The 21,739-nt window shown below is 31.7% G+C and overlaps 1 protein-coding gene and 1 long non-coding RNA gene across 2 annotated transcripts in view; one reads left to right on the top strand and one right to left on the bottom strand.

The window, feature by feature from the left end:
- The first annotated feature begins 3,586 nt into the window (after positions 1 to 3,586).
- On the top strand, positions 3,587 to 4,792 carry LOC111690020 (probable myosin light chain kinase DDB_G0279831). Its single transcript, XM_046951960.1, has one exon. The coding sequence runs from the start codon at positions 3,823 to 3,825 to the stop codon at positions 4,729 to 4,731; it is 909 nt and encodes a 302-aa protein (XP_046807916.1). The 5' UTR covers positions 3,587 to 3,822; the 3' UTR covers positions 4,732 to 4,792.
- Positions 4,793 to 8,574: 3,782 nt separating this feature from the next.
- The window catches only part of LOC124420130, a 22,214-nt gene continuing 9,049 nt past the window's right edge, over positions 8,575 to 21,739 (bottom strand). Inside the window, exon 2 of the long non-coding RNA XR_006941050.1 lies at positions 8,575 to 8,613. This is a non-coding gene — a long non-coding RNA (uncharacterized LOC124420130). The remainder of the gene's footprint in view (positions 8,614 to 21,739) is intronic.

The raw sequence follows: 21,739 nt of genomic DNA, 5'->3' as shown, positions 1-21,739 counted from the left end.
CTGTTCTAGTTCTGTTTTAGTTCTGTTCTAGTTCTGTTCTAGTTCTGTTCTAGTTCTGTTCTAGTTCTGTTCTAGTTCTGTTCTAGTTCTGTTCTAGTTCTGTTCTAAGTAGTTCTTTTCTAGTTCTATTCTGGTTCTTTTCTACTTCAAGTCTATTGCATTTTTTCATTTTATTTAATTAGTATAAAATAGAAGTCAATCAAGTTTTTTTTTGTTATGCAAGATGTTTGTGTTACTGTTATATTGTAAAGTTTGCGAGGTGTCTTCTATTTTTATTTTAATTTTAAAATTTTTATCATAATTTGTTAATTACTGTTTATTTTGTATAAAACAAAAAAAAACTTAAAACAAATTTAATATCAATCTCAACATAAATAGCAACAAAATTTAAAAATTCCTTATATCCTTAGACACAATTTCTTCCACAAATTTTCAATTTCCTTTAAAATGTCTCATTAGTCATCTATGGACAACTGTCTGCAAGTATGTGTGTATGCTTAGTTTCCGTTAGCCAAAAAATAATCTTTCATTTATATTGACTTTGTTGAATTTTTCTATAAATAAATATTTCACCCATTTACTGGCTCATTTAAACCTTAAAACATTAATCTTTAGAAGAAAAAAAAAAACTACATTTGCCAAAACACCCATAAATGATGTGAACATTATGTCGTTTATTTTTGAACATTTTTGGTAAATTAGAGAAAAAAACCTAAAATTGAAAATGAAAATCAATTATATTGAAATTTTAGTTTGTCTATCGTATTTCCTCATTTAATATTTCAGCAACACCAACTTCAATTGACTTCAATTGCTGTTCATATGTTTGTAGGTTTATATGTAGTATTTGTGAGTTATAAATGTACAACAACAGCAACAACAAAAAAGAAAAATATGTAGATGCAGCAAAGAAAATTGCTTGGATTTTAATTGATTTTTCATTAGATTTTTGTAAACATCAACAAGTTTATGTCGTTTTAGTTTAGTTTGTGTTTTTTTTTCTAACTTTTTCCTTTTCCTTTTAAATGTGGAAAGAAATACCATAGATTTTCAATTATCCTTGGTACAATCTATTGATTTGGCTGTAAGTCATTTGAATAAACAGAAGGATACCAAAGGATTGGTTTTAGAAATCATTGGCATAATTTTTATTTTACGGGAACATAGTAACATTGTAAACGATATACTCAGATAACTTACTAACTAACTAACTAACTAACTAACTAACTAACTAACTAACTAACTAACTAACTAACTAACTAACTAACTAACTAACTAACTAACTAACTAAATAACTAACTAACTAACTAACTAACTAACTAACTAACTAACTAACTAACTAACTTACTAACTAATTAACTAACTAACTAACTAACTAACTAACTAACTAACTAACTAACTAACTAACTAAGTAACTAAATAAATAACTAACTAACTAACTAACTATCTATCTAACTAAACTTTACGAAGTTCCATGCTTCTGTCTTTAAAATCTACGAAAGATTCTCAACTTCTTTATATAATGTTTTGAGACAGGCTGTTGTGAGCTGTTGTTAAGTTACAGGAAGTTTTAAAAAAGGACAGCCTCTAGAATTCTCCTCAGTCAAGAGTGTTTTAAAATTGACTGTTGTTACAGCAAAGTTGAGGTAGGATGAGTTTTTCTAGAATTGTCTCCTCTATTACTTCCTTTCTGAATGTGGTTGTCGAAGGTACGATTTTGATGTTTCAATTTTCCAGAATCCTTAGTACAAAATCAGGGATGAGTGTGGCATAGGCTATAGTTATCCTTGTAGAACATAGCCCCAGAGTAAAATAGGTCTTACTCAACGTAAGATTGGCGACTCTGTGAAACCAAAAACTTTCCCATTCTTGTAAGTTTCTAGTGGGGTTTATGCATTTGTCTTCTACGAAGAAATGTACGAAAAACTAACAACTACTCTAGAAGAGTGTTGTGCGATAGACTGCTGTGAGCTGTTATTTGGTTACAGGTCGGTTGAGGGAGGGGGAGACTCTGTTGAGTTGTGCCTCGCTCATTTCGTTTTTGGCTACAAAGACCTCATAACTCCGAAAGGAGTGAATAATTGTGGACTGTAAGATTGTGATTCCCCCCGGGGGCATGTTACCTTGGCGAGACCTCCGCCTTGGTGTTATTGCAATCCCGGGGTATAAAGAGATGGCCAATACCTCCAATCTGACCGGGATTGAAAAATTGGTTACAGTCTACTGTTTGGCTTAGTCCTTGCATAGATTGCCGGAGGTCAGACCAGAGCACCGCATAATCTGGTACTACGGGTGGCCAGTTGCCCGCAGGACTATGTTCTGGTTGATCAGTTGGTTGAGGTTCCTTCGGGATCCATGTAGTGGCTGTGGTTTAAACCCTAATTCGCAGTCGAGTGACTGTGGGACTAAGCGTTGGAAATGAGTTGGTATTAATTGTATATGGTACGGGATGAATGTGAGGTTCGGCGGGCTCCACCCACCCGTCTACCTAATGAATGTGTCGTATGTTTTTCTCTTACGAATGTGTCGTATAAATGAAATGTGTGTTGAGTTGAATGATGATGGATGAAAGGTATCATATACATTTGATACCATTGAATTTTCATTTCTTGTTCAGATATGTTCAGGGTTTACTCTGTTCATATCAGAATTACCACAGTGTGTCCCTGTTAGTAAGAACAATGTCTACGGCTTATTGATGATCGTACTTCGGTCCACCGGTTACGTCTCTAGGTGCTGTTGCCGAATCAACAGAGCCATAGTAGTGTGGTTGTCTTACAACGTGACTACTTTGGCAAGAGATTAGATAGCTCGAGTACTCCAGCAAAGCACTTGCGCATGGTACCGGTCATAGCCAATGTGCAAAAATTGCCACCTGAGTCTTTATTGAAGACAAAGGGGCGGTGGTAGACCGTTCTCAAGTCTACCCTGTGGATGAAAAAGACCACCGTGAGATAAGGCCGACACGGCAGGTGCTCACGTTAAAACTCTCGACAGACTGTAAGATTGTGATATTGGAATTTGCCTGAATGCTTATGAACACCGTTCAAGACCAGAACTTTTGGTGTTTGGAAGTATAGTCTTTTCCACCATGGTTGGAAAGAGACCCAGATTCTCATATCCAATTGCAAATTCTCAAAATTTTCGCTTTTTCTCTTTCAACATAGAACTTTAGTTATCGCTTACAAAGTAATGTTAAATTGTACTTCTTATAAGATGAGAATAAGCAAGAGGAATGTTTTTTTGTTTCGTCTATAATATTGAGCCTAGAAACAATTAAGTTGAATGAAAATCTATAAAACACTTAAACTTCGATTCTATACCACTGTGATATGATGCAAACTGTATAAGATATATAGGCGTATGAGTAATCTAGAGAAAACTAAAATCCAAAAATTAAATATCACTCATACGCCTGAGTAATTTTTATCAATAAAATTTTTCTAAATTGTACTAATTGCTTTTTGTTGTACTACTATTTGCAGCAGCTACAAAAAAAAAACAAATATTTAATATTCTATATAAGAAACAAATTTTCTAAAATAAAATTTAATATTAAAAAGAAATTTTATACTTTTTAGGAAAACTAAACTTAGAAAAAAAAACATGGTTAATTGCTAAACAATGAATAGAAAACATACAAACACAAAAAGAGGAAGCGATAATAAAAACAACAAAACATCAAAGCATAAAAACTAAGTGAGAACGAAAAAAAAATACTACAACTGCAGCAGGAGCTGAAGCTGAAGCAGACAGCAGTAGAAGAATAAAAACAAGGACAAGGCAATAACAAGATAGAGAAGACGAAGAAAAACTTAAAACATGTTACAACCAACATCATGTGGCCCAGGGCCACCGGATAAAACATTTGAATTTAATAACAATAAAAATAATAAAAACGAAATGAAGCAAAAACGTAAAAACGAACAGCTAAAACAAGAGCAAGAAGTGGTGGTGGTAGTAAAAAAACTGCAAAAAGAAAATGATAATAATAAAAATGGAAGTGGAAATGAAAACTATAAATGTAGAGAGAAAAGAGTAGTGATTGGCGAGTATGATAATGATTATGTTTATGTTGGCAGCCATGTTAATGATGATGAGAATGTTTATGAAATAAGAATGAAAAGCAATGAGCGACAACAAACACAAACTATAAAATTCAACACGAACAAAAACTACAACAACTGCCATTTAAAAAACATGAAATTATATTTAAACAAAATTACAGCAATAGCAAATACAACAGCAACAACAACAGCTAAAACAACTATTGCTACACAAAACCAAAAATCTACTTTTAGCAGAGCAGCAGATTTAAATAATTGTGCTACTACTACTGCTGCTGCTGTTGCTGCTCAATCCTCAATTTTAGCTGCAACAACAAAATTTGTTACTCCTACTACTAATAACAGCAACAACAACAACAACACCACCAGCACCAACTCCTCAACAACAATTTGTTCCAGTACTCGACATACTCGACGTTCTGATGCTGAGACTACAGCAACTACAACAACATTATCACAACCAATAACTGTAGCAACAGTAGCTGTAGCAAATGTTGCCAACAACTTGAATAAGTTTTATTGTAACTTTACAACAGCAGCAAAAACAACAACAGCAACTACTAAAACTTCTATAAAATGGATTTTAATGTTTCTAATGCTTTTTAACATTTTGGCACAAACACCGCATCAAGTGGCAGCTGAAAAGAGCAAACACTGTAAGTAGAACAAGCTTTTATTCCACTTTTTTTCTTTTTATATTTTTGGAAACAATTTTTATATTTTTTCACAATTGACCAATAAATATTGATTAAAGTTATTATAAGTATTTCTTTTTTTCAACTTTTTACTCTCCACTCATACTTTCTTGAAGTTTACGGTTTTTTCTTTTTGTAGATTTTCAGTAAAACAAATTTATAATAAACAAAAAAAGAAAAAACTTATGAAGAAAAAAATCAAGATTAAATTTATTATTAAAGTAGATGAAAGCAAAAAAAAAAAAAATTAAGATTCTGCCAAAGCATAAAACGAAAAGAAATCTCTGTGGGTGGTAGTTTTCTATTAGAAAATCATCGTATGAAGTGAAACCCACATGTTGTTTGTTCACATGGTTGTATTGTGTAGGTTTGTTTTCTTTTATTCGGAATCATGTTAAACTTCATATATTGGTTATTAGGGTGACATAGTTTTTTCTTTTGTTTTGCAAGAAACAAAAAACACTTTAAATATAAATTAAATTTGTCTATTTGTAAAACAAAAAATCAGTTCAAATTCAGTTCTAGTTCAGTTCAATTTCAGTTCTAGTTCAGTTCTAGTACAGTTCTAGTTCAGTTCTAGTTCAGTTCTAGTTCAGTTCTAGTTCAGATCTAGTTCAGTTCTAGTTCAGTTCTAGTTCAGTTCTAGTTCAGTTCTAGTTCAGTTCTAGTTAAGTTCTAGTTCAGTTCTAGTTCAGTTCTAGTTCAGTTCTAGTTCAGTTCTAGTTCAGTTCTAGTTCAGTTCTAGTTCAGTTCTAGTTCAGTTCTAGTTCAGTTCTAGTTCAGTTCTAGTTCAGTTCTAGTTCAGTTCTAGTTCAGTTCTAGTTCAGTTCTAGTTCAGTTCTAGTTCAGTTCTAGTTCAGTTCTAGTTCAGTTCTAGTTCAGTTCTAGTTCAATTCTAGTTCAATTCTAGTTCAATTGTAGTTCAGATCTAGTTCCAGATCGATTTTTATTAATTACAGAAACCTCTTTGGTGTTTCTGTAATTAATATTGTCAAATATATGAATCTACTGGAAGCTACTACACTTGCCATCCTAATACTTATTAATTTCTTTATATAATTGTGAATCTGTGTATCAAATATTTTTATATGTTTGTTTTTATGTTTGAATTTTGTGTACACAACAAACAACATCAAAACTTTGAGTTTTCGTTTATTCTGTTCCTTCCATTTTTTTGCATTAATCATATTCTCTTTGCTTTGATAAAAAATAACTTTCTTAATTTATCAAATAAATAAAATTTGTAAGTTAAAAAGTAGTAAAAGTAAGAAATAAAAAAAACGGGATTATTATAGGAAGTTGATACAACTAGAATAAGAAGTCAGCGAGTTTGAGAAGGATAGCCTAGAACGAGAACTGAACTAGAGCTGAACTAGAACTGAATTAGAACTGAACTAGAACTGAACTAGAACTGAACTAGAACTGAACTAGAACTGAACTAGAACTGAACTAGAACTGAATGGCTTCGCTATCACATAGAAGAGGTTTAATAATGACTTATTACTATTGCCAAATTTATTGCTCTTCTAAACACTAAGATTTACAGGAAACTACGATTCCAGGAAACAGAATCAACGAGAAAGACTGCATGACTCACGTAGATCTTTTTTACCCACAGGGTGAGCTTCTGTGATGACTCAGTTTCTGCCAGTTCACGTAGAAGCACTTTGTCTAATCTCTGACCATTGCTGCCCTGTTGACTAGCTTTCGATATGCAGCATCACTTCCGTTTACAAAGAACTAGAACAGAACTAGAACAGAACTAGAACAGAACTAGAACAGAACTAGAACAGAACTAGAACAGAACTAGAACAGAACTAGAACAGAACTAGAACAGAACTACATGTGAGCTAATGTATATATAATATGAACAGGTGCAGAATAGATGCAACCCGATATAGCTGGTATGAATATACACATTTTTTTAATATTCTACTCTACTCTTCCAGTTTCTGCATTAATTACATTTCTCTGTGTTGTTTTCATTATTGGCTTGTTCATCTGTTTTATACTTTGCATTTATTTTTAAACATTTCCTGATTTGACCGGGAGCAACAACAGTAGCAGGTAAACCTACTCATATAATCTGTTATACACTCATACATATTTTTAATGTGAAATTATTATGCTGCAAGAATACACATACGTAATTGTAATGTTATTTACTTAATTAACACACAAATACTTATTTTTGTAAATAAAATGTTCAGAGAATATTAATATTTTGCGCATTGATAAATTTGCAAATAAATATAAAACACTTTCTCAGTTTAATGATGCGTATGAGAAATAAATAATCACTCCTACGTTCAGTAGCTTTAATATGTTTTTTTTTTTCATTTTTCTCAAACATTATTATTCAGCTGGCTGAAAAGAGCTAAAAATAATATATTTAGTATATAAAGCAGCTTTATTTAAACTATTTATACTATTTAACTATAGAGCCTTTTAACCTCTAAAAGTTTAAAAATCTTAATTCCCTTTGGCCAATTTCTTAATAATTTAACTAATAAATACTATACCTCTATAAATAAAACACTTCCGTAAAGGTATTTATATATTTTTGGCCAACAATAATCATGGCATAAAATCTATAGACTAGACTTTTGGTTTATAAAATTCCTCCCAAAAAGCAACAAAAATTGGATAGTGTCTATGTTCATTTTCGGTAAAAGTCTAGTGATATATTTGCTCTTTTTAGCCATTTATATTCACCAACTATTATATCACCGAAAGCCAAATTTCAATTAAAATTAACTACAAAACAATAAAATAGAAACCTGCCAACAAATGCGTTTTTATTCTTTATACTATTCAACGGAAATGTATGGCAAGTTGGAAAATACAACAAGAACAACAACAAAAACAACAACTATTAAAACTGCAACAAAATACATCTAAAAGATCTATGAATGGAAGTAGTGAAGCAATTGGAATTGTAGACATTGGTGGTGATATTAATAAGGGAAACTTTTCATATCATGGGATCTGAGTAACTAATTAACTAACTAACTAACTAACTAATTAATTAACTAACTAACTAAATACTAACTAACTAACTAACTAACTAACTAATAACTAACTAACTAACTAATTAACTAACTAACTAACTAACTAACTAACTAACTAACTAAATAACTAACTAACTAACTAACTAACTAACTAACTAACTAACTAACTAACTAATTAACTAACTAACTAACTAACTAAATAACTAAATAACTAAATAACTAAATAACTAAATAACTAAATAACTAAATAACTAAATAACTAAATAACTAAATAACTAAATAACTAAATAACTAACTAACTAACTAACTATCTAACTAACTTACTAACTAAGGAAGGAGGAATTCATTTATTTTTAAACATTTGTTTCCGCTAAAAGATTGGTGGGGCCTTTTAACCTAACCTTTTAACCTACTGAAGAATCTGAGGACTACTGATAAAACCTATATTGCCACTGAAGCGACGTTGAAGATGTGTTTCAAGAAGTTGAGAAATACATTTTAGCGTAGTGGGGCATAAAGTAGACTCTCTGATTGGTGATTTCTAACCCCTTGTCGAGGCACTATTGTGTTTTATTTAAGATGCAAGTACTTGTGATCCTCTTAAAGTCAACTTAGTTACAAAAGTGCAACGGGATGTTGGAACAATATAAAGGATATATTGGACCACTTTTGTGGGTATACAAAGTTATGGAGATTCAGGATAGAGAGTTTAAAGTAAATCATTAACGATTATCGTCTTACCAGAAGATTCAAGGGTGTTTTAGAACTTTATGGCTTTTTGAAAATATTTGTTAAATCATACCTCTTGAAAAGCTCCTTTAATTGTCTTCAATATCTGATCTGAAATTAATATTAAATTTAAGTTTTTAATTAGTTAAGTTTAGCTAAATAAACAAAATTGTAAATACTTAATTGAGAATATAGACACAAAAACATATAAAAAAACATATTCCCTACACCACTGTAGTGTTTGTGCTGATATTTGCAGTGCCCAAAAATATAGGTCCTACACATAACCTTAAAGTATACCAATCGGGTCATAATTACGATCTGTTTCGATTTAGCTAAGTCCGTCCGTCCGTCTGCCTGTCCATCCGTCCGTCCGTCTGCCTGTCCATCTGTCCGTCCGTACGTCCGTCTGTCTGTCCATCCGTCCGTCCGTATGTCTGTCTGTGTGTCCATGTAAACCTTACGCTCACGCTACAATTCACAATTTACATGATAAATTGATGAAGTTTGGCACATACACACAGAAAAAATTATCAGTAGTTTATTTTCAATTAACATGTTTTAATTTTCTTTATTTTTTATTTAAACAAATTTTTATTTGTCTTAATTATCTCGTTTATTTGAAACTGTTTTAAACTTATGTGTAAAATTTTGATTAAATTTTTAATTAATTCAATTAATTTTTTAATTGATTGAAAAAAATTTTCTGGCCTTCTTTTCTATTTTAGATTAATTTTTAATATTTTATTTTGAATTTTTGTGCTAGCAATATTTATAATTCTTAAATAGCCAATAAAATTGTAGGCATATAATATTCAACTTTCTTGACAATTTATGAAAAACTTTATATGTTAAATTGTGACAATAAAGTGATAATTTTTGTAAATGCTGAACGCATTGTTAAAGGTCTAGTATTCCTTTAACGTTTTTTGTAATCGATTAATAATTTGATTGTTTTAATAAAATATCAATTTTATATTTATTATATATTTAACTTATACAATTAATGAATTAATCAATGTTAAATCTTGTTTCAATTATTGACATTAATTGTTCTGATTAATTCGTTATTTGGAAAAAATATATATATTTTTATTTTTTTACAAATTTAGTAATTGATATCATCATTTTGGTTATAGGTGCAAAACTTGCTTAATACAATTATTTTGATAATTAAAACTGAATTTCAGTTTTTTCTGTGCATACAAACTCTATTGAAAATAGTAGTAATCGGGCCTCATTTTTTGTCAACACCAAGTAAAAGTGCGTCAGAGCATGATAGTGGACATATCTTAGGGTGTCTCGTGTTATTCGTGAATTAAAATTGACAAAGAGTGATGAAAAGTCATGAAAATCAAATTCTTCCTCAATCTCTGAAACAAATACAATCTGAGGTTCCTGTAGTAAAACATAGAGAAAAATGCAATTCCTTTGGATATAGTGAAACAGTATATTGTAATAGAGAAAACGTGGTAAAGTTCTATCGCATGTTAGAGACTTTTAAGTGACTTGCTGGTTCAAAGTTATCTTTTTTTATAGTGGATTATAAAAATTAACTTTAGTGCATCTATTTAAATGGCGCGCAATAAAACTTTATACAAAGTTGCAATCTATTGCATCGTTGTTGTTGTGAGTATATGGGTTTGTTCATTTTATTTTATACTCCATGTTGGATGGCAATTTAATATTGGCTTTCGACAACAACAACAACACAACGATAACAACAATAAAATGAAAAATTACAACAACACAATAAACTAACTACTAAAAATAATAAATTTTAAAAAGCACCAGTACTTCATACACTATAGAGCACTTTACTTTGTTTCTAATTTTTTTTCTCATGTTTTTCAAATCATACTTTAGTTAAAATGGACAACAGCAAAATGAAGCAAAAATAAAATAAAAATTTTAAAAAATATATATTTAAAAACACTTGATGGCAAAAAAAAAATAAAAGAAAAACAAAAATTAAATAAGAAAAAATAATAAAAAAATAAAAGAATCATTTAGAAAAAAATAAATAAACTAATCGGCTTAACGTAAGCTTAATTTTGCTTTCTGGTCAAAGTAAGCAAAAGAAAAAAAAACAAAATACAATTTTAACTACAAAATGTACGTTAAATTTTTTATTTAAAAGATTCATACACCAAACCAAAGTTACTTATAAATCTCAACAAGATGAACAAAATACTGCTCAACGAATGAAATATTATAAAATAGACTTAAAGCAAAAGCTTAAAAGAAAATCGTTTTGTTGTTCTATACGTCTTTATTGCTGCTTTGCTGTTCTACATTGTTGGTTGGAAAATGAGAAAAAAAAGAAAATTGTTGATTTAAAACTAAAACTAAAGTGTTTAATGCCTCGCGCGTTTTAAGCTTTTTTGTTTGAAAGAGATTAGAATGAAAGAAAAAATAACAGCAAGTATGAATGTTTAGTTGGGCATGGCCGATCATATGATACCCTACACCAGTTAGTATGTTTAAAGATTAAGCTTTTATTTCGTTTTTTAACTTTATTATGGAATATTTTTATTTATTGTTGACAAAAAAAGAGATTTTTTACAAAAGGACTCATAAGGGAGTATGGGGGACAGACGGACAGACAGTTGGACAGACAGATAGATAGAAAGGCAGACAGATAGACGAACATAGCTAAATTGACTCAGAATGTGATTCTGAGCCAATACATACAGACAATTGGACAGACAGAAAGACAGCTGGACAGACAGACAGTTGGACAGACAGTTGGACAGACAGACAGACAGACAGACGGACAGATAGACCTATAGCCAATACATACAGACAGTTGGACAGACAGATAGACAGTTGGACAGACAGACAGACGGACAGATAGACCTATATACGGATAGACAGACGAAGATAGCTAAATTGACTCAGAAAGTGATTCTGAGCCAATTGTTGTAATGTTGAGCCAAAAGTTGCTGAACAATAATTCAGAGTTTCAGAACGATTACTCCTTTCATAGATCGTGTGCAACATAGGCTAAGAGTTACTTTCCCTTATTGTGAAGAACAGTACCAGATCATTTCATATATTTAGCAAGTGGCTTAAGTTTCCAGGAAAATGTAGATATATTAATGCAAATAGATCAAATCATTTTGAATACTTTTTATACCCTACACCACTGAAGTGGGTAGGCCCATATTTACCCCTTCTCCCTTATGAGCCCTCTTATAGAAAATCAATTTTTTTCTGTATTCTGAAATAAAGTTAAAAAAAATCCACATTTTTAACATAGGGACTAGTCATAGGGTGTCATATGGTCGCCCATGACGACTATACTTTTATACTTGTTTATAAATATTAATGGTCAACATCTTGACATAAGGATCTTAGTTGTTTCTTGAATCTATATCGATATCATAAATCTTGAACTAAAAAATTTTTAAGTCATAAAGAGATCACAAGACGAATAAAGAAATTCCAGAGCAGTTTTCGAATTGTCCAGATCGCACAATGTGCAGACGTCAATTGTATCGCCTCAAAGACCAATTTTTGCACATTAGTCTTCTTTTGTTAGTCGAATTTGGAAGATCACAGCTCCATTTATTGCCTTAGATTAGTTTTACCTATTTGTAGGAAAGGCTCTTTCCGAAGGAACCATGAACAATGTGATTATATTTCAGAGCTCTATCTAACTATCTGAATCCAAAAGCTTATTTAGCAAATAAGTAAGGATTGAAATTCTGTATTTTATAGCTAACAGTTTGCGAATAACTGCTCCTATTAGCTAGCTTTTAGTTGGCTGAAATTTCCTTATTAAAGGACACTACTTAATGAGCAGCTGTAACTATATTGAAGGCAATATTACTAAGCTTAAGAAGGACAAAAGAATATTGTTGTTAAGTTCCATAACAGAGAAGATATAACATCCCTGGCAGCGTTACCCCCCCCCCCCCCCCCCGGGGGCATGTTGCGTTGATGAAAGACCCCATCTTGGTGTGATTGCAAGCCCGGGGAAAAGAGATGCTTGTCTGCCAGGACTATAAACTGGTGATGATCAAAATTGACATGGGTTCGTATAGGAGCAGCACAAAATATGGTACTATGGGTGGCCAGTTACCCACAAAACTTTGTCCTGAACTAGTATAAATCATACAGCAAGGCTGTGGATTAATAAAATGTTGGATTTGACTTAAAAATGCTAAGATTGGGTATGAGTTGGTGTGCGGTGTACCATTGGAAACTTGTATCTTATGGATGAGAGGGATTCTGTGCTATATTTGTAGAGTTGGCAACAGAAAGAAAGACGGTTAGAATGGCGGAGATGTTGAGTCATTGTAGAAGTTGTTAATCTATATTTTTTGGAGTCCTTGTGGCCAGTGAAATAATTATGTTATTCGTTTTTACGTTGCTGTTGCTAAAACACAGAAGCCATCTCAGTAGTGTAATAGGGCAACTTTAAAACAACCAAGAATGCACTGGAGTGAGTTTTTACTAAATGTGAATGTTTGTAGAGATATGACACTCCTCATAGCATCAATAGTATGTTTTGACATGATGTTGGGTCACTTCTAGCTTCTAGTAATTGGCTTTTCCTTTGTCAGGTTAGATAGAGCATGTTCATGACACCTGATATTCCCCAACGGGGCTTTTTTGGCAAAAGACTAGATAACTCGAGTCTTGAGTAAAGTGCATGTATACTGAACCGGAAATTCAATGTGATGAAATCGCCATTAGTGTAAGATATACAATGGGGTGGTGGTGAGTCGTCATAGAAGCTCGCCCAGTGGTCGACAAAGATTACAATGAAATAAGACCATTCGACATTCCTCCCTGTCAGTGTGCCTTTAACAAGCTTTCATCAACAAGTACCCAAGCATACTTTTATCCAGTTTTAAAACCTTCTATATCCTGAAGTATCAACAACTTCATGCAGGTCACTTCTCACCGAATGTGTTTTTAAGACATGCATGTAGTGCAGAAGTTAGTTGGACTAATGATAGAGAAATCAGTATTTTCAACAGAAGTGACTGATTGGTCTTTCTAGTTTTACCAAAAATGCCTTTTACTAATCTAATAAACCTGATAAATACTATTTTCAAAATCTGTGCAGGACTGATTTCACTTTTACTACTCTGTATTGTTACTACTTATTTTTTTTAATAATCCTAACCATTGGAATGTACTTTTCTAAATGTAATGCTTCAGTAGTATTTTCCAAATTTCAGCAGAATTGATTCCAAGTTTATCTTTTCCTTGAACTTATCATTCGGTTTGATTAATTCTTGGCTTTGAATAGTTCCTTCAACATGTGTTCTCCCAGTGTTTCGGTACTGCTTTCCGTAATGTTATCATCCGTTTGATTTAGAATACAATTTTTTGGAAAATACTTTCGGTAAACATGATGCTGCCTTTATTTCTTCCAAATCTGTGCACAACAGATTCCATGATGTCAACATTTGGTTTTATTAGGAATCATGATTTTCGAAAATTTCCTTTTGTAAGTGTCATACCTCTATTGTATGTTCCATGATGGTATCTGAAGAAGTCACCTTTTTCATCTTGTTGCGGAAAGCATCCATACCATGGCTCGAAATATAATCTGGAAACCATTGACATTTTTTTGATTTTCTTTTAAACCTTCTGGTTATCGACTTAAAATTGTAAAAGCTATGATGTTAATCGTAACCATAAGGTGTTATATATTACAACCAATGAACCCATTGTTTTGGTACTAATTCCAAGTTTCATATAAAAATACTGCCTTTCAAATGAATCCTTTCTAATTATCATTTTGTCTCTTCAGTTTCCCGTCAACTGCAGAATCATCTTGACTGACCATCACATGAAATGTGTACCGTGTGCAACGTGTTTCGCGAGACATCACATCACTAGATCATAAGATTGACTGTATCCGCCAATAGGTTCAAATCTTGCACTCTATTAAGCTGATGTAGTAGAGATCGCATGTGAAACTAAGCGAATCAGCCAATTCGGTATCAAAGTTGCTGAAATCCAATCTGGACTGACCATCACATGAAATGTGAACCGTGTGCAACGTGTTTCGCGAAACATCACATCACTAGACAATAAGATTGACTGTATCCGCCAATAGGTTCAAATCTTGCACTCTATTAACCTGAAGTTGTAGAGATCGCATGTGAAACCCAGCGAACCGGCCAAATCGGTATCAAAGCTGATGAAATCAAATCAGACCATCACATAGGATCTGTACCTAAGACGAAAGACTCTGAAAATCGATTTTGCAAAAAACATTATTAGCGATGAAAAATGTGAACCGGCCGAATCGACACCGAAAGCTGCAGAAACATCTAGCCCGATCATCACATCAAACGTATACCGTGGAATAATCCATCATCGCAACCGCCAATAGGATCAAATCTTGCCTATTTGCTTCGATCGATACAAAACTCTCTTTATAGTTCGATTGATGCAAAACCTTTTCGTTCGCTTCACTTTAAGGCACATGTGGACCAGCATTTTTAAGTCAAACATCCAATAATATAAATGTAGATGGCTTCAGAACCACAACCAAAACTAAAGCTAATAAAATATTCTATTGTGAACCCTTTAAATAGTTTCATTTCGCCCACCCCTTTCATGAGTTCTTTTACAATTATCATTTTAAAACTTAATTGTTTCTAATTGTACAGTTAACAGGAATAAATTGTAAATACTACAACCGTAACACATTATAGCCAAAACTAAACAAATTATAGCAAAAAGAAAAAAATTGCTTTCATTTTACAACCCCTGCGTGTAAAAATACCAGTTAAAATGAAAAAAAAATACTTAGAGGGAGAAAATGTTGAAAAAACAAAGAAAACAAAAATTAATACCTTTCAAAAACAATTTGCAACAATATTAATTCAATTCAGCCAACATAAACACAACAATACAATAGTTTCACCTACACACATACAAAATGTGTTGAAATTTTGTGTGTATATAATATGGACGACCAAGACAACTTCCCCCTCTCCTCTACCTTAAGTCTGCAATAACCATTTTATTTAGCCAAAAGTTAAATATTCAACAACAAAAACTTTAGAAAAAAAACATAACAAAAAACAAAAAGATCAAATAGCAAAAATAAAAAGAGTTTTAGTGTAAAAGGCTTAAGGATATTATCTTTGGAAAGAACAAAAGAAGCAAAACAACAAATTGAAATTAACAAATAAAACGTTTTAAACTAAAATAAAGAAAACACGTAACAAAAAAACAACAACAGCCCATAGAAAGTAACAACAACAAAAAAAAAACAAAAACATTTCTGTTTTTTAAAAACGAAAAAAAGAAGTAATATAAATTTCCTTCCTAAAAACACCCACAATTTCAACACGTTTTATTTAAGCTGTTGTTGTTTTTGTTGTATTGTTGCTGCTTCTTTTTTTTTCAAATTCCCCCCAAAATTTTCTAGTAAAAATGGCCAAAACCGTTACAATAACAGCAACAAAATTAACATTAAACTTTAGCGCATAAATTACTCATTTGGAAAATAGCTACACTACCGGTAAAAATTTTAGCACACTGATATTTGTAATAGTATAACAAATAAGTGTCCGATAGAGCACCACTATATTATCAACATAACAAAAACAACAAGCACAACAAAACTAAAAACCTTCAAACCGTCCAGCCAACAGCTAGAAAACCTTCACCCCTCGTCCAAACAGCAACAGAATATCCCTTCAAAATTCATGTTGTTGTGTGTTTTGTTCGTACTTTTTTTTTCTAAATTGGACCGACTTTCACCGTCTGTAAAATAAGTAGAAAAAAATCGAGGGCATTTACATATTGTATATGAAATTTTGAAAAAAAAAAAACAAAACAATACACATCTAGCCAACATCGTCTGCAACCCTGCAAACATTTATTATCGTGAAAATCAACTAAAAGTATCTTACGAGCGATAAGACCCATTATATGTAGGGTAGAAGGGGGCCATACGCCACTTTTTTTTGAGGCGGCCTTAAATTAAAACCACAATACATATTCTTAATTTTTTTCTTGGTTCGGATACTTAGATATGTTGGCTTTAGTTTTATTCCTTTCAATTTTTCTTAAGTCATCCTTATGTACATATTTTTTTAACTTTTCCGCACTGACCAAAAACGGCGATACCGCCCCATCCATTATTTCATTGTGTTTTTGCAGATCGATGTCTTGGATTTAATTATCAGAAGCGACAAACAAACAAACTAACTAACTAACTAACTAACCAACTAACTAAGTAACCAACTAACTCACTTACCAAATAACTAACTAACTTATTAACTAACGAACTATATAATAAAACAAAGTTTTCCTGTTTTTGTTGACATACTAGAACTAGGGTTCTATAAATCGACCTTCGAATAATCGAACAATCGACTTTTTGTCGAAAAAAGTCGAAGTCGATTATTTTGTTCCAAAAAAGTCGATAACTCGACTATCGTCTGTGAAAAAAGTCGAAAAGTCGACTTTATTAATAAAAGTCGAAAAGTCTGAAAGTCGGAAAAGGTCGATAAGTCGAAAAAAGTCGAGAAGTCTAAAAAAGTCAAAAAGTCGGAAAAAGTCAGAAAAAGTCAAAAAGTCGAAAAATCGAAAATTCTAGAAATAAGTAAAAAATAGTCAAAAATTTTAAAAAAGTGGAAAAATTCAAAAACTCTAAAATAGTCGGAAAAACTCGAAAAAAGTCAAAAAATAGTCGGAAAAAAGTAGAAAGAAGTCAAAAATAGTCAAAAATTTTAAAAAAGTGGAAAAAAGTCAAAAACTCTAAAATAGTCAAAAAGTAAAAAAAAACCGAAAAGTCGAAAAAAGTCGAAAAAGTTGACACCTAAAGTGATTCTGAGCCGATTGATACACTTTTAGGTAGGTGTAGGACCAATATTTTTGGATGTTAGAAACATCATCACAAACGCATAATATCCTCTCTACTATCGTAATGTAGGGTATACAAATAAAAAGGACAGCATGGAAAAACATAGGAGAGAATGAGAAGGGGGTACTCGGAGAGAGTTCTAAGCTAACTCAGCTTATCTAGTCTTTAGTCCAGACTATAGATTGATCTATAGTCCAGACTATAGATTGATCTATAGTCCAGACTATAGATTGATCTATAGTCCAGACTATAGATTGATCTATAGTCCAGACTATAGATTGATCTACAGTCCAGACTATAGATTGATCTATAGTGCAGACTAAAGATTGAACTATAGTCCAGACTATAGATTGATCAATAATCTAGACTTTAGATTGATCTACGCAATCGCAGAAAGTTATTTCTATATAGTTGTTTGAAGAAAGTTTCATTTCTTTTAAAAGTCTCATATACGCGTCTCAAAATAGGTAGGCTTTACAAAAGATAGTTCTTTCCGATGAAATATCTTTTATTGCCTTATCATATGGAAGATAATTTTTCGTTACTTTCGCAATAGAATACGTTTGCTAGGCATATAGAAAATTATATTTGTTTCGCTATTTATTTGTTTATGCACCCATACATAGAAATGACGTAAAGTGACAGTGGGCGAAAGTGTAAAGAAAAGACAATAAAATAATTAGCTAATGTTTTAGCTTTAATTGAAAAATTAAACGGATGGAATTGATTTCATTTTAAACGCATCTAGAATAAGTCTAGAATATAGTCTCACATTAAATTCAAATGGTTTTAACACCCTTATCCCAATAAGTCTTCTACCAAACCTACTCAAACATTATAAGGAACGAGGAAATCTGTAGGATGACTACATCCACATAGAATATTTGGTTGCAATCCTTTTAAGAGTATCTATCGTAATATTGTCTCCTGACATTACTTAACTGATATATATATAGTTTAGTCAAATCTTATTATGACATCAACTCTAGCATAAATGTACCCAAATCAACATCAATGCTACCATGTACTCAGAAGATACACCTCTATAAATATTTTTCATTACTCGGCCCACTGTTAGACTTAAATTTTTTCCGCTAAAAAAATCTAAAACAAAAAAACGAAGGCAATCAACTACAGCTACATAAACTCATGTGTAGACATACAAAAACCAACATAAACACGCAATACTAAGGACGTGAGTATGGTAGGTATGTATGTGAGTAAGTGTAGGTATTTAGTCTACCTCTTACCGGGTAATGACTTGTAGTAGACTGTGTTTTTTTTTGTAACGCTTCTTTTTTTCGTTCCTTTTATATGTTTCTTTTCTCTTTTTTTCTGTAATGTATTGTTGTTGTTGTAGTTACTAGGACAATATGAAAAAAAAAAACAAAAAAATTTAAGAAGGAAGAAAATATAACAATAACAACAGTAGCAATACAACAAGTAAATGTAACATCAAAGCCTATTTGTAATTACGTTTATAATGTTACACCAATTTATTTACACTGTTATTGTCTATACGCTTTAGAATTTTTCTAAAAGAGGGGGAGTAGAGCACGGGTGTCTCGTGTGTGCGTGTATGTTGTAAACATATATATTTTGTTACAGTATAAGTTTTAATGTATATTTTAGGATGAATATTAGACCATAAATATGCCTACAATTAAGAAACTCGACTATAGATTGATCTTTAATCCAGACAATATATAGATCTGATAACATGACTATAGATAAATATATAGACCAGACTACAGATTGACCTATAGTCCAGACTATAGATTGATCTATAGTCAAGACTATAGATCGATCTATAGTCAAGACTATAGATCGATCTATAGTCCAGACTATAGATCGATCTATAGTCCAGACTATAGATTGATCTATAGTACAGACTATAGATTGATCTACAGTAGAGACTATAGATTGATCTACAGTACAGACTATAGATTGATCTACAGTCCAGACTATAGATTGATCTATAATCCAGACTATAGATTGATCTATAGTCCAGACTACAGATTGATCTATAGTCCAGACTATAGATTGATCTATAGTCCAGACTATAGATTGATCTATAGTCCAGATTATAGATTGATCTATAGTCCAGACTATAGATTGATCTATAGTCCAGACTATAGATTGATCTATAGTCCAGACTATAGATTGATCTATAGTCCAGACTATAGATTGATCTAAAGTCCAGACTGTAGATTGATCTATAGTCCAGACTATAGATTGATCTATAGTCCAGACTATAGATTAATCTTTAGTCCAGACTATAGATTGATCTATAGTCCAGACTATAGATTGATCTATAGTCCAGACTATAGATTGATCTATAGTCCAGACTATAGATTGATCTATAGTCCAGACTATAGATTGATCTATAGTCCAGACTATAGATTGATCTATAGTCCAGACTATAGATTGATCTATAGTCCAGACTATAGATTGATCTATAGTCCAGACTATAGATTGATCTATAGTCCAGACTATAGATTGATCTATAGTCCAGACTATAGATTGATCTATAGTCCAGACTATAGATTGATCTATAGTCCAGACTATAGATTGATCTATAGTCCAGACTATAGATTGATCTATAGTCCAGACTATAGATTGATCTATAGTCCAGACTATAGATTGATCTATAGTCCAGACTATAGATTGATCTATAGTCCAGACTATAGATTGATCTATAGTCCAGACTATAGATTGATCTATAGTCCAGACTATAGATTGATCTATAGTCCAGACTATAGATTGATCTATAGTCCAGACTATAGATTGATCTATAGTCCAGACTATAGATTGATCTATAGTCCAGACTATAGATTGATCTATAGTCCAGACTATAGATTGATCTATAGTCCAGACTATAGATTGATCTATAGTCCAGACTATAGATTGATCTATAGTCCAGACTATAGATTGATCTATAGTCCAGACTATAGATTGATCTATAGTCCAGACTATAGATTGATCTATAGTCCAGACTATGGATTGATCTATAGTCCAGACTATAGATTTATCTATAGTCCAGACTATAGATTGATCTATAGTCCAGACTATAGATTGATCTATAGTCCAGACTATGGATTGATCTATAGTCCAGACTATAGATTTATCTATAGTCCAGACTATAGATTGATCTATAGTCCAGACTATAGATTGATCTATAGTCCAGACTATGGATTGATCTATAGTCCAGACTATAGATTTATCTATAGTCCAGACTATAGATTTATCTATAGTCCAGGCTATAGATTGATCTATAGTCCAGACTATAGATTGATTTATAGTCCAGGCTATAGATTGATCTATAGTCCAGACTATAGATTGATCTATAGTCCAGACTATAGATTGATCTAAAGTCCAGACTTTAAATTTAACTATAGTCCAGACTAAAGATTGATCTATAGTCCAGACTATAGAATGATCTATAGTCCTGACTATAGATTGATCTATAGTCCAGACTATAGATTGAAATTAAGTCAAGAATATAGACCGTTCTACAGTCAAAACTATAGACTATTCTACAGTCATGACTATAAACTGTTCTATAGTTAAGGCCATAGACTGTAGAGAGCATATTCTATTTATCAATTTTTGTTCAATTTAATAATCAATACAAAGAAAAGTTTATTTCCATTAATGTATGATTTATAACTGAACAAAATATCTACTCAAATTGCAGTTCCATTAAATCGCTCCGCCCCCACAGCGTTCAATTTATACATCTCTGATTTTAATGTAGATTTCTTTTTTTAACGGTTTGATTACATTATAAGTAAATAAGTATTTGCTATATCTATTTAAAGGTGTCATTAATGATAATATTTCATGCTAAATGGATGAAAGAAAAAAAAGGTTAAAATATATTTCTATTGTTAATGGAGTTATGGAAAAATACTCGGGGTTGTCGAAAACAAAACAACAGAAGAGAATAACTTAAATTGAAACGGTATAAATATTGTTATTTAAACGTTATTATTAATGTGTTTTGTTATTTTCCTCCTTCTTCATAAAATTACGTTTCAATAATCAATATAAATTATGTTCAATAAATATGTTGACAAAAATACGTTACAACCTTTATTTATATGTTTCCGATGACATCCTTTAACAAATATTTATGTTCTATATTATTCGTTTTTATAAAATTGCCTGCAATTCGTTGTGTTTTTTTTTAAGAAAAATATGGCACGAAAGTTCTAAAAATTTGAGGCGACACGTTTTGAAAAGGGTTTAGAACTGAACTAGAACTGAACTAGAACGGAACTAGAACTGAACTAGAACTGAACTACAACTGAACTACAACTGAACTAGAACTGAACTAGAACTGAACTAGAACTGAACTAGAACTGAACTAGAACTGAACTAGAA

This window comes from Lucilia cuprina, chromosome 5, assembly GCF_022045245.1.
Source record: "Lucilia cuprina isolate Lc7/37 chromosome 5, ASM2204524v1, whole genome shotgun sequence".
NCBI classification, from domain to species: Eukaryota; Metazoa; Arthropoda; class Insecta; order Diptera; family Calliphoridae; genus Lucilia; species Lucilia cuprina.
The sequence above is the reverse complement of the archived record's forward strand: the minus strand, read 5'-3'. Positions and strand labels throughout refer to the sequence as shown.